Source organism: Lissotriton helveticus, chromosome 3_2 (genome assembly GCF_964261635.1).
Source record: "Lissotriton helveticus chromosome 3_2, aLisHel1.1, whole genome shotgun sequence".
Taxonomy (NCBI): Eukaryota; Metazoa; Chordata; class Amphibia; order Caudata; family Salamandridae; genus Lissotriton; species Lissotriton helveticus.
Window position 1 is genome coordinate 499,328,479 of NC_136062.1, and position 17,801 is coordinate 499,346,279.

Here is a 17,801-nt window from a genome sequence, read left to right on the forward strand (position 1 = left end):
TGTACGATGAAGGACTTGAGCGCCATGAAGATTGCCATCAGTTCCAGATAGTTGATGTGCATCTTCTGTTGCTGCGTCGTCCATAGTCCCTGCACTGTGTAAGTGAGCACATGAGCTCCCCATCCCTGGAGAGATGCGTCCGTTGTCAGGACAATCTGCGGCACAGGCTCTTGGAACAGTCGGCCCTTGCAAAGGTTGTGTGGAGTCCACCAATGCAGAGAGTCGTATGCCCGACTGGTAACCAACACTAGGTCTGTCAATTGCCCACGAGCCTGTGTCCACTGATTCGCTAAGCACTCCTGGAGCGGGCGCATATGCAACCGTGCGTGAGGGACTATGAAGATGCAGGAGGCCATCATGCCTATCAACTGCATGAACACTCTCGCTGGCAGGGAGTGTTGTGGTCTGAATCGTTGGATCAGCGACTGAATGCTGTCGATTCTGACTTGGTTTGGCTGAGCCATGGCTGTCAGGGTGTTGATCGTAGCACCCAGGAACTGCCGGACATGTGCCGGCTGGAGATGCGATTTTGGGTAGTTCAGGGAGAAACCCAGATCGTGAAGCAGGCGAATTGTAGTCGACATGTCTGCGGCGCACTGTTGCTCCGACTTGGCTTGTACGAGCCAGTCGTCTAGGTAGGGGTAGACATGGATATTCTGCCTCCTGAGGTGCGCCGCCACTGTCGCTAGACACTTGGTGAACACCCTCGGGGCTGTTGTGACTCCGAAGGGTAGGACTTTGAACTGGTAGTGCCTGCCTTGAATAGTGAACCTGAGATATTTCCTGTGTGACGGGTGTAGTGGAATATGGAAATAAGCATCCTTGAGATCTAAGGTTGCTAAGAAGTCTCCCTGGTTTAGCAAGGGAAGAATCTGCTGCAGTGTAAGCATGTGGAAATGTTCCGATAGTATGTACAGGTTGAGGGGACGTAGATCGAGAATGGGCCTGAGAGAACCGTCCTTCTTTGGAATAAGGAAGTACAGGGAATATACCCCTGTGCCTTCCTCCCCCACCGGCACGAGCTCGATTGCGCCTTTTTGCAGCATCGCCACTACTTCCTGCTGCAATAAGTGCAAGTGCTCTGCGGACATAGGCCTTTGCCTTGGTGGGATGTTGGGTGGAGTGGACTTCAACTCTAGGCAATAACCATACTGAACTAATTGTCGCACCCACCTGTCTGTGGTGATGTTTCTCCAGACGGGCAGGAACTGCTGCAGTCTCCCCCCGACAGGTGTTAGGTGGTCGGGGGGCAGTGACAGAGAGTCACTGTTTGCTCGGAGTAGAGGTGCGGGAGCTGTTGTTTCCTCTGCCGCGACCTCTGTTGCTGTTGTTCCTATAACCTCCCTTGGTCTGCTTAGTGAACGAGGCTTGCGCCCCACCTTTGGAGAACTGGGATTGTTGACCCATCTGTCCTCTGGTGACTCCACGTGCACCTGAGCGACGAAAATTGCCGCCACGAAACTGTTGGGACTGCAGAGCCCCCATAGATTTAGCAGTTTCCGTGTCCTTCTTTATCTTCTCTAAGGTGGTGTCAACATCCGGACCAAACAGACTATCAGGATTGACCGGCTGATTCAGAATTGTCGTCTGAATATCCTGCTTGAACCCTGAGATGCGGAGCCAGGCTTGTCTTCTCAGCATAACGCTAGTGTTGATAGCCCTAGCAGCTGTGTCCGCAGCGTCAAGTGCACACTTGATGGCTGCGTTTGATATTAGCTTCCCTTCCTCAATAAGCATCTTGGTGCCTTCTTGGAACTGTGGGGGCAGGTGTTGTATAATTTGTTCTAGGGTGTCGTAGTGCGCCCTATCATAACGCGCCAGGAGCGCCTGTGTATTTGCGATGCGCCAAAAGTTTGCCGCCTGTGCAGCCACTCTTTTGCCTCCTGCCTCAAGCACTTTGGACTCCTTGTCCGGGGGAGGAGCTTCACCCGTTGTCTGGGAGTTGGCACGTTTCCTGGCATTGGCAACCACAAGAGAGTCCAGTGGCAACTGTCCCCGGATGTAGACGGGGTCCGCAGGAGCAGGCCTGTACTTCTTTTCAATGCGAGGGTTGACCACTCTAGCCCTCGTAGGCTCCTTAAAAATGTCTCCAGCATGTTTGAGAACACCTTTCAGCATAGGAAGTGTTTTTACTGTCCTCTCAGATATGGCAAAGGTGTCAAAAAGGAAGTCTTCCTCAACCGGGTCGGCATGCATGTCCACATCATGATTGGCCGCCGCCCGTTCAATTAGTGCATGAAATCCTGCTGAGTCCTCAGTCGGGGATGCACGTGCATTAAAGGTCTGCGGGTCTTGGCCCGCCCCCTGGGTGTTTTGGTCACCAGAGTCGTCGTATGAATCTGGTTGTACATCAGGGTCATCGATGGGGAAATTGTACTGTTCATCCTCATCATCTTCCTCACCCACAGAGTGTTCTGGGGAGGGAGTAGGGCTCCGTCTTGGAGGAGGCTGAATCGGCTCCGTGAGGCCTACGGCGTCAAGGGGCACCCTCTTCTTCTTCCACGGGATGACGTAGGGGTCCACCGGCTCCGAAGTGATCTTCCGTTTATAGAGGGTCAGCTTGCCGGTGGCAGCATCGATGAAATGCTCTGAATCGTCCACCGATTCGAGTACACGACGTGGAAGAGGGTCTGGCAGTGAGGAAACCTGCTTCGGAGCCGATTTCGTCGAAAACGCTTTCGGCGCCTCCTTAGGTGGCAAGAGAAAAAGGAGTTTCCCCGAAGGCTTAGCCGGAGCGTCCTTTTGCGGCTGCGGTGATGGCATCGGAGCCGATGGAGCAAGGGCCTTCTCCCTGATTCTCTGCAGTGACTCCGCAATAGGGGACGGTACACTGCCAGTTGGTGTTGTCGCCGACAAGGATGCTTTGAGCGGTCCCTCGGATCCGACGCCCTCGCGGGCCTTGTGCGGTTTGGGCGCGGAAACCTTCTTCGGGTCCTCCGAATCTTGAGGCCGGGGCGCCGACTTCTTGGGCGTAGCCTCTTTGGAGCCGACCTTGGCGGGCTTGGACGGCGCCGGAGCCGTTGATCCGAGCCGACTATCTTTCTTGGGGGCCCCTTCATCGGGCGTCGGCTTCGATTTCGGAGCGTCGGAATCGACCGACTTCCTCGGCTTCTGCGGACCGGAGGTCGACGGAGCCGACGGGGTGACGGGCACCGACTTCTTCACAGGCACGTCAGCCATCTTAGGAACACTCGAGTCCTTTGGTTTCAGTTTCGATTTCGGGTCGGCCATTTTAGGTGTTGACGACCCCGACGGTTTCAGTTTCGGTTTCGAAACATCGTGCCCAGCAAGTGAGTCCGAAGCCGGGCCTGAAGGCGGGGCTGTGGCTTGCGGCAACGGGTCCAGGGTAAGGCCGACAGGCGATCCCGTGTCCCGGTCGTCCTCGAAACTGTCGGGGCAGAGCTCGTCCGCAGAGCTGTCCGCCGCGGCCCCATAAATTTCATCGTCGTCTCCTACCTCTTCGACGTACTCGAGGACCGGACCCGCGACTCCGTCGTCGTCACCCGGATCCGCCTCGACCTCCGACTGTGAGGGGGAGATTTGTAGAAGGTGACCCTGGACCTCTTCTTCCGGGTCGCCGAAGATGTTCTCCGGATCCGGGGCCGCTTGCCTAGCTTCCAAGCGCACCGCGCGCCGAAGCTTGAGAGTTTTCTTGGAGCGGAACTGTGCACAGGCCTTGCACTTGCCGTCGTCGTGGTCCGGTGAAAGGCACTTGTTACACACAGGGTGTAGATCGATGTGTGGGTACTTAGACCCACAGAGCGGGCAGTACTTGAACGGGCTCCGCTCCATGTCCGTAAAGGCTTGCTGTCGTGTCGCGATGAGAAGGCCTCAAAGTTTAGAAAGCGAAGAAAACTCCGCTTATTCCGGCTTCAAGAGACGGAAGACTCGAGACCGAGCGCAGACAATACCGACGCAAGAAAATCGAGGCCTTTTGGCCGGTAAAAGATAGTTTTACTTGGTTCCGACAGTAAGACGTCGAAACCACATCCGAACCCAATGGCGGAAAAAAACAATCTGGGGATGGAGCCGATGCCCATGCGCACTGTAGTCCAGGGGAGGAGCCACCTATCTCAGGATACTTCGAAGACTCTTCCAGGACAACAATGTGCAATCATCCGAGCCCAACACTAGGCGGCGATCTAATGCTAAGATATGAATTTAGCAGCCCACATGCCTCGAACCTGCACTTACCTGCTAGACACCGCCACTACCAGGAGCCATTTACAGGCAGCCAGGTACCTTGAAGCACTCCGCCACCGCCAGGAGTCAATTTACAGCTGACTACACGCGCCGCCGCTCCGGGACCACAAATCCCGGCAGCCTACGCGGCGGCGCACTTTCCGACACCGCGAGGGCGCCAGGAGGCGCACATAAGCGCCACAGAAACCGGCAGAGCGGGGGAGACGAATAAAAAAAGAAACTGCACTTACCTGCTAGACGCCGCCACTGCCAGGAGTCATTTACAGGCAGCCAGGTACCTTGAAGCACGCCGCCACCGCCAGGAGTCAATTTACAGCTGACTACACGCGCCGCCGCTCCGGGACCACAAATCCCGGCAGCCTACGCGGCGGCGCGCTTTCCGACACCGCGAGGGCGCCAGGAGGTGCACATAAGCGCCACAGAAACCCGCTGCGAGGGACGCCCGGGGCTAAGCCCGGGCAAAGGGCGGGCCCTCTACGGCCCTCATCGGCAGGAGGAGGCAGGGACAGGGCCAGAAACGCTGCAGGAAATATTTGCGTGTCCCTTACCCCAAGTAAGACTTTTTCATTTTAAGATTCTGCTACCTGACAGGCGATCTATTCATAAATGTAACATCTGCAGCCCATATGCCTCGAACACATGTCTACAAAATCTAAGGAAGCCCCCCTAAACACTCTTGACAATTACCTTGTCCAAACTGTTAAAAAAATTAATACGCAGAGGAGGAATTCTCTGGGGCTGAGCCAATCCCCAGACTTACGATGTTTGTCCCCCTCCGCATCTATTCTGATTGACGATACCATACTGCAGGAAGCTGATCACGAGGTTATAACTAGTGGCCCTATTTTTCAAGGAACAAGTGGCACATCTGTTAATGTAGCTCCGGCCTCTGAGGTACCCAATGTAGAGGCTGAGAGCGACACTGACATTGACTCCGATCAGGAGAAACAGACTTGTGTCTCATCTGACGAGCAGTCGCCCAAAGGACGTGCCACCAGGCCAAGACGATTATGCACCAAAAACCCACCAAAGCAGGGTGGACCACGATCGGGGATAAGAAGGAAGAGGGCCATTACCCCAAAGTCAAAGCAAGTGAATACTGTGGAGGACAAATCAAATCATACATCTGAGGATGCTTTTTTTGAAAGAATTGCTGATTTTCTTGAGATAAAAATTAACGCTATTATTAAACCCCTAATATCAAAAATTGATAAATTGCAAGCGGAGATTAAAAAGTTGGGTGGTCTTCATACTAAGGTTGCAGGTGGGGTAGAAAATATAACCATGTTAGTTACAAATTTGAGCAATAACAGGGGGAAATGTAGTTAGAGAGGTTGCAAGTGATGGCGTAGGTAATCAGTTGCCAGAAGAGAATTCGCCACCTCATCCCTCAACATTGACTGCTAACAGAGAGGGTTCTCTATTAGTCAACATTCCAACAGATATAACCCCTTCCGTCACCATCCCCCTAGTACAAGCTCACTCAATGGACCCCCTACAATTTATAGCTGAAGCCACACCAGTGGTTTTAGTTTTAGCAAATGTCCCTCCTCTGGAAGGGGGAACAGCGGAAAGCTCCACTTCTCTCACAAGTAAGGCCTTACACTGGTAAACCAGTAACATGCGGTTAGCACCAGGGGGAAAGCATCATCTGGCAAGTGTAATTAAGTCAGCAACTAGGGTCCCCTGGTTGGGAAACCGGCCGAAAAAGTTTAAAGGGGACTGCGTGGCAGTAAACTTTTCAAATCAAGACGTCCTTCCCAACATTCTTGTTAACTTATTCCCTCCCCAACGCAGACAGGGTACTGTTGTTCCCTTAACCCTAAAGTCCTTTTATGGGGAACAGCAAAATGTTACCTACTCAAGGACTCCCGCGCTGGGGTGGGATAGAAATTGGGATTCAAACTTTAGATGGGGGCAGGACCCAAGGCATAACGTAGCAGTCCATCATTCCCATTTAGCACAGCACAATCCTTTTGCAGAACCCCTTCAACTGTTCAATCGCTATGCCCCGTTATCCTTCATGGACCAAAACGATTGACTGTCCCCTGGACAAGACAATAATGGTGAGGGTCCTCAGCCTGCTTCCAGTTCACTAGTTCGGAACTCTGCATGCACTAGGGTCTGTAGAATCATGAGCTGGAATATCGCTGGCCTCAGAGCCAAATACAACGATAAGAACTGGCTGGAGATAATTAGATCCAACGATGTTCTTGCCTTTCAAGAAACTTGGGAAACGTCAGACAGACTGGCTCTGGACGGCTTTTCCCACTTCACTGTACCGGCAGATCCTAGTAAAGCTGGAAGGGCAAAGGGGGGCTTGGCTATATACATCTCACTAGATATTCAAGGAAAGCCAAGACAGATTAAAACTAACTCAATAAACGTCTTAGCGGTTGAACTAACTATACCAAATTCTCAGCCCAGATTATTGGTTAATTTTTATAATTCTCCTGTCAGTCAAACCCCAAATGAGCATTTGGTAAATCTAGAGGAATTCCTGTCTACCCACAGTGAGAATAGTGCCCATGGGTATGAGGTGATCCTTATGGGCGACTTTAACATCCATCCATGCCATGTGGATTGCCATGTGGAACATGAGGAATTTTCCCCCTATTCCTCTACACCGCATTTTGAACACTCATCACGTGGAGAGGCTTTGGAATCGCTCCTAGCAACTTTTAATCTTTATGAATCTCATAGTTGCCCCACAGGCCCGAGGTTACCAACATACGTGGGCAACAACACAGGTACAATTGTAGATTATATCTTTTTATCTTCTAGTATTCTGCCTGAAGTTATTATTTATAAGGTAGAAACTACAGTTTTTAGCGATCATAACCCTGTAATTTTAGAGATCGTATCACAGGGAGTTTTGGGAAAAAGGGAGATTGATGCTCTATGTGTGACAGAATTAGTCCTGAGAGATCAGAATCGCAGACTGAAATGGGACCAAGTAACCCCAATCACCTTTCTACAGGATACCCTGGCTAAAGTTGAGGGGGAGGTTGCCATTTGCTTGGATAATAACAACTCTGGTTCTACCATGATAGAGGCCTTCAATGTTATCTGCCGTCAGGTCAATCTAGACCTGACCGTAAAGAAAAAGCCTAATATGCTTAGGGGCCCCAAATGGTTTGACTCAAATTGTTCCAAGGCTCACTCAATCCTCCTAAATGCTCTAAAAAATAAACCCAGAGATAAAGAGCAGATAGCATCACTGAGGAAACAATACAGTTATGCTATCAGGACGAGGAAATCTGAGATTAAAAAGGAGGCCTGGAATGACTTACTGTCGCCTGATATACTGAGAGATAGTGCTAGATTTTGGGCAATAATAAACCATCCATATTTCGTGGGACTAGAGAATCAGAGAGCAGACTGCATCATACCTGATGAACAGTGGGTCACACATTTCAGTAACATCTATAGCTGTTCCGATACTACCCCAGGCTGTGAGATGCAATTCACACAAGCAGTAACTACCATCTCTCCTTTTAGTTTAGAGGAGGTGAAAAAAGCAATCAATGACACACTCTATAAAAAGGCACCGGGGCCCGATGGGGTTCCCGCAGATTTCTTTAAGAGCGCCCCTGAACTAAGTGCCAAAATTCTTAGAAACATTTTTAATGTTACAAGGGAGTTCATTTTTCCCACTAGTTGGGCCAAGTCCACGATAATACCGATCTTTAAAAAAGGTCAGAGAACAGACCCGGCCTGTTATAGGCCAATCTCTCTCATTGATTCCAGCGTTAAAATCTTGGTAAGAGTCCTTTTAGGAAGACTGACTCAGCTTTTAGAAGGGAAGGGTGTCCTATCAAACGCACAATATGGTTTTAGAGCCAAAAGAGGAACCTTAGATCAGTGCCTAAACCTAGAACTGATCATAAATAAATACGCAATCGCCAAGGGGGGCTCTCTGTACATGGCCTTTATGGACCTCTCCTCAGCCTTTGACCTGGTCAACAGGGCTAAGCTGTGGAGGGTCCTTTTGACCATGGGTATTGACCCCCCTTTGGTCGGTTACCTGGCCGAGTTACATAGGGACCTTATGACCTCGGTCAGAGTGACCAGGGAAGGGAGATGCACTTGCCACTTTAAGTCAGAGAGGGGGGGTTAGGCAAGGGTGTATCCTTGCCCCCCTCCTCTTTACTCTTTATATAAACGATCTTGAGGCAGTCTTGGCAGCATCCCACACCGACATCCCGCGTGCAGGTGAGACAAAGATACCTGTCCTCCTGTACGCGGACGATGCAGTCCTCTTGGCACGCTCCGGAGTGGCACTAAATAAACTCCTTTCATCTTTTGGGGATTTCATGTCCTTGTTGGACATGAGAACCAACACAGATAAATCTCATGTAATGATTGCAGGAGCTGCAGGCAGGAAAAGAAAGTCGAAAAAAATTTTTTGTGCTGGGAAAGAGGTCAAGAGAGTTCCATCATTTCCATATCTAGGGGTGACCTTTGATGAAAAGGGCACGTGGGGGCCCCAGCATTCCGTCAAATGCAACGCTGTGGCAAGAGCGGCAGCCGGGTTGCTTGGCTTTGCTAAAAAAACTTGGAGCCCGCCCCATGGAATGCATTATAAAGGTCTATAAAGCAAAATGTTTGTCTGTTGCCCAATACGGTTCTGTTATTTGGGGGTACACTAATCATGACAAAATCCAGAAAGTAGAAAATAAATTTCTGAGAACTCTGCTTTCTGTCCCCCAATCGATTTCCACCTATGCAATACATACAGAGCTTGGATTGGGCTATATAACCGACATTTTAAAACTAGCCCCAGTTATTGGATGGATGAAAATTTGGCTTAACCAGGAGCTTACATTAAATCATATCATCTTAAAAGATTGTTTAGCCCTGGATAGAGCCCAAAACATTCCATGGGTAAAATATGTTCATAGGCAGCTAATTTTAGCCGGTCGACCTGAGCTTTTCTCATCTCCACATCTGATAAAGCAGGAGGATTTAAAAATAGTAAAAAATACCCTGACAAATTTATATGTTATGGAGAGGGAAGCCACAGAGCTAAATAAACCCATGGTTAGGAAACATTGTATGTTGACATCTGTCCCAGGAATGGAACCATATCTTTTCCTGGTAACTAAACCATACCATCGTTTCCTTCTAACGAGATTTCGTTTTGATTTGATTTACTTCATTCTGGGCAATTTTAAAATATGGAATAGACCCGATAATGCTGAACCATGTGATTGTGATCACTTTTCCATCCAGGACACAACTCACTTTACCATGTTCTGCGGCTGAGATTAGAAAAAGATATTTGCGTCCAATTTTTTTTTTTTTTTGTGCAATTTGGGTTTTACTCAGGTAAAACCAGCTTTGATGTTCCTGCAACTACTTCCTAATGTAAAAGTAGCTTTTCATGTTGCTAGTTTTCTAGTCGCAGGAGCACGCATAAATAAGCACCGCACAAGAACTAGGCACCTTATTCCTGAATATTGATTACCCTTTGTTTTTATCTCACTGATTTTAATATTCTGAACATTTTTGCATAACCCATTTTTATACATTGTGATTTTAGAGTTTTTAAATATTGACTGAATTAACTGTGTTCTGATGAAATGTTGCTATGTACTAATGCTCGTTCTTTTATGATTTTTAATAATCGAATAAAGATAATTGACTGACTGACTGGCCATAGAAGCCCCTAGTTTGCGTGTGGAATGAGCTCTAGGGGGAATGGTTAACATGCGTTTAGCCTTGATGTAGCATATTTGTATGCATTTTACAATCCACCTTGCAATTTCCGTTTTGTATATAGGATTACCTTTATGAGGTGGGGAGAAAGCCACAAAAAGTTGTTTGAGTTTCCTAAAGGATTTTGTTCTCTCAATGTAGTAGAGTATTGCTCTTTTAACATCTAAGGTGGGTAGAGCTCTTTCTGCCCCCGAGTCTGGTTGAGGAAAAAATACTGGGAGTTCAACAGACTGGTTTAGATGGCAGTTCGGGCTGGACTGTTCCCATTAGGCACAGGGTTAGACTGATTTGCATATGGCCATGTCTGAACTGGGGTGGCAGAGTGGGCTAAAGAACGGTGATGGATCAAACTCAGATCTTTTGACTGGGTGTGAGTGTTTGATTGGTTCAGATGCTCCGTCCATCACCACCCCCTTTTGTACCGGTTTAGCTGGAAGGCAGATACGACTTTGGGTAAAAATGTTGGGTTAGTCTGGCCTCTTTGATAATGTTCATACAGTCTGGTGGGAGATTGAGGTAGCTAAACTCTAAGATTTCAGGAGCCAGATCGCAGGGTTTAGTTGATTGGGATCTTGATGTCGTATGGCTCTGAGTAAGCAGTTTGGGCGAGAGGTGTAGTTTTTGATGTGGAGCTACTGATAGTTCCAGTAGAGTTGCGAACCATGGTTGCCTTGCCCATGTTGGAGCAACTAGGAGGATTGTGAGGGAACGTTTTGAGTTTCTTCAACAATAACGGAATGAGTGGGAGAGGCGGAAAAGCATAGGCAAATTTGCCTGACCAGTTCATCCATTGCGCATTGCCTTTGGACAATGGGTGTGGATACTTGGGTGCGAAGTTTGGGCATTTTGCGTTTTGGTGTGTGGCAAACAGATCTATGTTGGGATGTCCTCACATGTGAAAGAATGGAAGAAGAACTTTGGATGAAGTTCCCATTCGTGGATCTATTGTACTTGACGTCTGAGCAGATCCGCTATTTGATCGTGTGCCCCTGGTAGATGTTCTGCTAGGAGGTATATTTTTAGCTGAATGGCCCATCTCCATATGCTATGAGCTAGGTGTGATAGTTGTAGTGTGTCCCCCTAGCTTTTGTCTGTAATACATCGCTGTCATGTTGTCTGTACGGATGAGGACCACGTTGCCTAGAAGGTGGAGTTGAAAAGATTTCAACGCTAGGAAGATTGACAACAATTCCAGGTAGTTGGTGTGAAATGGTGTTTGGAGGGGAGGGGGGGGTCCAGATACCTTGAATGGTATGGGTTTGAAAATGCGCTCCCCAGCCAGAGTGATGCGTCCGTTAGCACAATCTGTAGAAGTGGCTGGAGGAACGACCGCCATTTGGAAAGGTTATGAGTTCCACCACTGCAGAGAGCGAAGGGTGCGGTCGTCCACCAACACCAGATCTGTTAGCGGACCTTGAGCCCGGTTCCACTGAGGTGCTAGGCACTCTTGTAATGGACACATTCGAAGTCTTCCATTTTTCTCGTTCCTCATGCAAGAGGCCATCATCCCTATTAGTTGCATGAACACTCGTGCTGGTAGTGAGTATTTTGGCTGAAATCTTGTAGCTAGTGTTTGTATAGCGGTTATCCTATCTGGGTTGGGATATGCTAGGGCTGTGGAAGTATTGAGTGTAGCGCCTAGATATTGTTGTATTCTGGACGACTGAAGACGGGATTTGCCCATATTTACTGTGAATCCCAAAGTGTGAGGCAGTTGTATTGTACGGAGTGTGTGTGTCGGACACAGCTGTTGTGAGACTTTGCTTTTATGAGCCAGTCGTCCAGATAAGGGAAGACATGAATCTGCTGACTTCTCAAATGGGCTGCAACCACTGCGAGGCACTTGGTGAAAACTCTGGGTGCCGTGGTAACCCCGAATGGTAGAACTTTGAACTGGTAGTGTTGACCATCTATCACAAACCTGAGATTTCCTGTGAGCAGGATGAATGGGAATGTAGAAGTAGGCATCCTTTAGATCTAGCATGGAGAGAAAGTCGCCTTGCTGAAGTACGTGTTGTAAAGTGACCATGTGGAATTTGTATTACCTACTTGTCTGTTGTGATGGAATTCCAGACAGGCAGAAACTGTGAGAGGCGTCCCAACAGGAGTGGGGTGGTGAGGGGGTGGGGAGTGCAGGGAAGTCACTGTTTGGTATTGGGGGGACCTGTCTCTGCCCTTGTTGATCCCCCTATAACCTCTATTGTATCCTCTGGAAAAGGAGCGCCGGTTGGGACTTTTGTAGGATGAGGAAGGGTGCTCTGGTGTATTTGTTTTGGAGCCTGCTCAATAGAAGGAACGCCGAAAGGAGCATCTGTTAGCGGACTGTGGAACTCCCATAGACTTGTCAGTTGGTGTCATTTTTTTTTTACCTTTTCCATAGATGTGTGCACTGCGGGGCCAAAGAGGAGCTCTTGGTCAAAAGTTTGATTAAGGATGGTATTTTGTACCTCTTGTTTAAAACCAGAAAGCCTGAGCCAGGCATGTCTGCGTAGCAAAACACTGGTATTTACTGTGCGGGACGCGGTGTCTGCTGCGTCGAGCGCGCATTTGATGGATGTATTCATAATTAGTTTGTCTTCCTGTATAGGGTCATTGGCTTTGTCCCTTTGTCCTTTTGTTGAGGTAAGTGTTGCATGAGCTTTTTCAGCTAGTCACAGTGAGCCCTGTCATACCTTGCTAGGAGGGCTTGTGTGTTGGCTTTTTTCCATGAGTCTGCAGCTTGAGTCGCCATACGTTTAGCGGATACGTCTAATAATAAAGATTCCTTATCAGGAGGTGGTGTGTCACCTGACCACAGAGTTTGCTCTTTTACGTGCATTGGCTACAACCAGGGAATCTAAAGGAAGTTGACCCCTGATGTGCATGGGGTCAGTGGGAGCTGCCTTGTTTTTCTTCTCTATTCTAGGATTAAGAACCCTAGCTCTAACTGGGTCTTTGAACACTTAAGGGCCGTTTCTAAGAAGCCCTTAAAGCATTGGCAAGACGAGAGTAGATTTTTGTGGCTGGTCAAAGCTTTCTAGAAGACAGTCCTCTTCTACATGGTCGTAGTGTAGTTTGACTCCATGGTAAGTTGCGGCCCTATTAATTAGTTGCAAAGAGACGAAACAGTGGCGTGGAGGAAAGGATATCTCTCTGCTTACATAGGGTACAGCATATTACCCTATTAACAGTACATAGTCCTGTCATCGATTCATGTTCCTTAATTTCAACAAAAAATCACATACCGAGGACACATAACTACATAACTTTGATTTAGTTCATCATACTTTTTGAAATTATTTTATCATTAGTAGCCATGTGCATTTTCTTTAGAGGAACTGGTGCTTGTGGTAAATGTTCCGGTTTCCTCTTTGTAGGTAGCTTGGTAACTAGATGACCAGTCTTTGGATAAATTAAGATGGTGGTTTGCTTTGGATCGGGGAGCAAAAGTTCTTCGGTATCAACAGTTTCCTTTGTTTGTGGAAGATTTGTCCTTGGAAACTGGTTTTGGCTGTTTAGTGACCGTGTCCGGTAGTGAAGCTTTCCCTGGCTCTGAGGCCTTTGGTGCGGGTTGTTTCGGTTCCGGAGGAGTTTTTGTTTCGGAGGCATAGTCATGGGAAGGTTATCTTAATATTTTCGGCTCAGAGGTCTTTGGTGCTGCGATCTTATCCGGCTGCTTCAGTGCCGCGATCTTATCCGGCTGCTTCGGTGCCGCGATCTTATCCGGCTGCTTTGGTGCAGAGATCTTATCCGGCTGCTTTGGTGCCGAGATCTTATCCGGTGCCGAGATCTTATCCGGTGCCGAGATCTTATCCGGTGCCGAGATCTTATCCGGTGCCGAGATCTTACCCGGCTGCTTCGGTGCCGAAGATGGCTTTTCGAGACTGGGTGGCTGGCTCGAGCCAGAAGGCTTTTGTTGTCCTTCGCGCTGGGCTAGAAGGCGGGTCGCTCAAAGTTTTTGTATGGTGTGGACCTGAGCCCGAAGAAACACCGGAGCCTTTGTTATGGGCTGGGGTAGGGTGGGGGTCTCAGTACTCGCGTCCCTTTGAACCGGGGTGATATCTTCAGCATCGGAGAAGTCTTTTCGGAATCTGAGACCTGTTCTTCCTGTTCGGGTTCAGATAGGCTATCGGGGCCTGTATGGAGGATGTACGGAATGGAACCTGTGCCGCGGGACATCTTGTGGCGACACCAGATGGCAATCTATGCAAAAGTGTACAATCTGCAGCTTGTATGCTTTCGAACATGTTAATTTGCATTTCTGGCTTGAAGCCAGGAATTCTAAGCCATGCGTCCCTCCTTTCTGGGATAGCAAATATCATTTGTCTGCTTGATGTTTCAGCAGCATCTAGAGATGATTTTAAACATGTATTTGCAATGTTTTTACCCTCTTCCACCAGGTGGCTAGCTCTTTTTTAGAATTGTTCAGGTAGATTTCTTAATTCTCCTACCGAATACCAATGCTGATCAGCATGTCTGTTAAACAATGCATTTGAATTGGCTATGCACCATTGATTTGCTGCACTTCTTTCCACCTTCCTTCCTACCAGGCCATCCTCTTGCTTTGTTTGTCTGGAGGGGGTCCCACTGTAGTTGGTACATTTGCTCTTTTCCTTGCTGTTGAAGTAATAGAGTCCGCTGGTACAGATCCCCTGATGTATATAGGATCCTTAGAGGAGTGCTTATACTTCTTTTCTGCTCTTGGTGCGATAGCCTTGCACGCAGCAGGCTCTTTGAATGCCTTTCCCCATGTCTAGTACACTTGGCAGCATTGGGAGGAATTGATTTCTGGATTGTGTAGGCATCAGTGTCTAATAAAAAAACAGTACTGGTTTTTCATCCTCCAGTTGAGACCAATAAGTTTCAGCAGCTTTTTTAATCACCCGATTATACGTGCCAATGTCACCTGGGAGTGTTTGGCCTCGAAGGATATGTATCCACAGCCTGCTTAGGTGATTCAGCGTATAGATCTTGCCATTGGAAGTCTGGATTCTCAGGGATCGCAGATTCGGTATAGGTCTGTTCGCCTTCCTTGACGTCTTCTCCGAAGAATGATTCCTCTTCTTTCGATCGGTTCAGGGGTAGTCGGCGGTATTCTTAGAAGACCTTTTCGCCTACCGTATTTTTTGCTTACTGCGGTATATTTAATTGCTTCAAGCGGTCAGTCTTTTACGTTGCAAAATATTAGCCATTTCAGCTTCGGAATTTTGCTTCAAGCCTTTTCCTTTCTCTATCTCGGCCGCATCGAGATTTTCACCGGTTGACGCCAAACCGGTCATCGACGCTTGTTTGGGCCTCTTTTTTCGACGCCAACGTGTCCTTTTCCAGACTGTCTTGACTTTTTGTCTTTAAGGACCTTTGCCGTTCGAGTCCTTATCCAAGGATCCTACGGTGTATTTGTTTGGATGCAGCTGGGGTCACCGAATGCTTTAACGCCGAGGCTCCCTTTGGTGGTCTACAGTCTGATTTTCGAGACTAGTTTTTTCGGGGTCGACGACTCATACCTCCTTCGAAGCCTTCTCGACCTCCATGACCAAAACATCTGCCCTAGTCACCCTCTGGCCCTTCAGCGACGTGATCTTCCTCCTCACTGGTGAGGTCCAGGTCTTGCAGCAAAGGCGGTGTTCCTAGGCCATGCAAGTTGTAGTTGGCTCGTCGCTGCCTCTCTCTCTCTCTCTCCCCCTCAACGTCTTCTGGGTGAAGACGGAGCAGGCGTTCTAGTCGTCGCTCTGATGATCCAGCGGCAGGCATAGGTTGCAGACCGGGTGGTGATCCTCCTGTGTGTACGTGGTGACCGTTCTTGCAAAACGCTGTCTTATCCATTATCACGCTCAGGGAGTCCCCTGCATGCTCATTCTCCGCTCAAAGATCTCGTTTTTCGACCCTACTTCAAACTCCGGTCGTCTTGGGTTGAAAGTTGAAAAAAACAACGCCCTACTTGTGTTTTTGTTTTTCCTTTATTTTTGTAGATTCTTCTCTCCAATCTTGGGAGCTCTTTCTGCATAGATCCAGACTAAAAGGCGGAAAAAACAAAGAATCTGAAGATGGCAACAAAAGGTGGAAGCTTCCGGAGGAAGCACGTCGACGTCACAGAAGGACACTAAATGGTGGTAAGTCGACGCCCAACAAAAAAGAAAAAGAAATACTACAGTTCCGGACCCAACCTTTAGATGGCAGAATAATGCACAGCATGTGAATGCAGAATATATTCAGGCTGCAAAAGTAGCTTTAGGAACCACTCCCTCAAAGCTTTCGGAGCCAGTGTCCAGCAGTAAGAGCACGACTACAAGTTGTGGTTGTGCTCCAGGCACCAAAGAAACCATGTGTGGATCACTTAGGGACATGGCGCGGTCACAGTCGCCGCACGCTTGAATACAGAAATTGTCTTGGACATCCTACACACCCAAATATTCGACAAACATCGAAAAAAGCCTAATAAAAAAAAGTGACAGATGCTCGCTTCACGGAGAAGATGCCAACATCGTCACGTGGAGCAGACGGACACCACGTACCGGCGCGCAAGGATACTGTTTAAAGAAAAATCTTCCGGATCTGGGCAGCACCTGGGAAATTTAAATGTAAGGAATCTGCAGCTAGATGGCTTTGTCAGATATAGTATTATAAACCCAGGACAACAGTAGTAAACAAGAGTACACACTGAGCACTAAAAAAGAAACCTCTGACTGCCCTAGAGCCAACAGAGCTTGGGTTCACAAGTCTATTCTATTTAAGATTGTGTGAGGTTAGGACTTACGTAACCAGCTGCTGCTGCTTCCACTCTTCGATACGCTTGTGGGACATCACCTCCCGGTCCTCCTCGCTGGAGCTAGAGTTCTCTTCTTCATCCAGCTCCCGCTGGATCGTCTGCCACTTCTGCACAAGGGAAGGCATCTTCGTTTTGCTCTTTTTTATCTGAAAGAGATGGATCAGTAGTTAGAAAGATGCATGCTCAGGGATAAAGAACAGGAACCACCATTAGGTCAATGGGGGTGTAAAGGGGGCTGAACCCACTCGCATTGGGTATGGCAAGGCAGAAAACAGCATTTCAGAAATTAAAAGTGTGGGCATGGGGGATAGTACGAAACTACCAAGGTGTTGGAAATTTAGGAGAGGTGGCGCAACATTAATAGCTTGTAGGTTTATAACTTGGGCCCAGAAGGTAAACAATTCTGGTTTTAAATGTGTATTCTAATTCTTAGGGTCAGATATTTTATTTACCTGTAATATAGTTCCTTTATTTCTAAAAAGAAAAAAGTAAAAACAAGTAGTCTGTCCAGTCTATTTATTTCTATCTAATGTGTACACTACTTGAGCAAATCCTGCTGCCTGGCCAAAGTATTAAGAGCGTCAAGTGCTTAAGAAATTTTTTAGCCATACGGTTTGAGTGTAACAGTATTTAGGCACACAGAAGGTAAGTGACTGTTCAGTAACCAGACTACCCTCAGAGGACACTAGTGTGTGAGATGCTTATGAGCCACCAAGATCTTGCATACCATCAGATCAGTGTGGGCACAAACTGTGTAGTTTAACTGCGGGAGGCGGTACCTGCCCTGGTGAAGCCTCACAGAGCATGGGTGAACGGGAGGGAGGTCACAACTGGTTTTTGTGGGAAACTCAGCTACATGCTCACTTTACTTACCTCCAAGCAAAGACCTTCTCAGTAAAAGTTCTGACTGGAGATTGATTTTGTTGCTCCGTCAGTTTCTACAGTAAGGAAAGGTTCATTTTTTCAAGGATATTTCTCAGATTCATAAAGTTCGAACAATATCCGGCCACCAGGCTGGACACATCCTTATACTCTTAGATTGAGCTTATTTCAAGAAAATGTTTATTTTCATTTCTAACGTAGGAACATTTTCTAATAATGATAAACCTAAGTTAAACCAGGTTTACAAATG

The 17,801-nt window shown here is 47.9% G+C and overlaps 1 protein-coding gene across 3 annotated transcripts in view; it reads right to left on the reverse strand.

The window, feature by feature from the left end:
* FNBP4 (formin binding protein 4) overlaps positions 1 to 17,801 on the reverse strand; it is a 235,524-nt gene that overhangs the window by 42,841 nt on the left and 174,882 nt on the right. For all 3 annotated transcript variants that reach the window (XM_078684505.1, XM_078684506.1, XM_078684507.1), the window contains one exon: positions 16,658 to 16,815. In XM_078684505.1, coding sequence (XP_078540631.1) covers positions 16,658 to 16,815 — 158 coding nt within the window. The remainder of the gene's footprint in view (positions 1 to 16,657; positions 16,816 to 17,801) is intronic.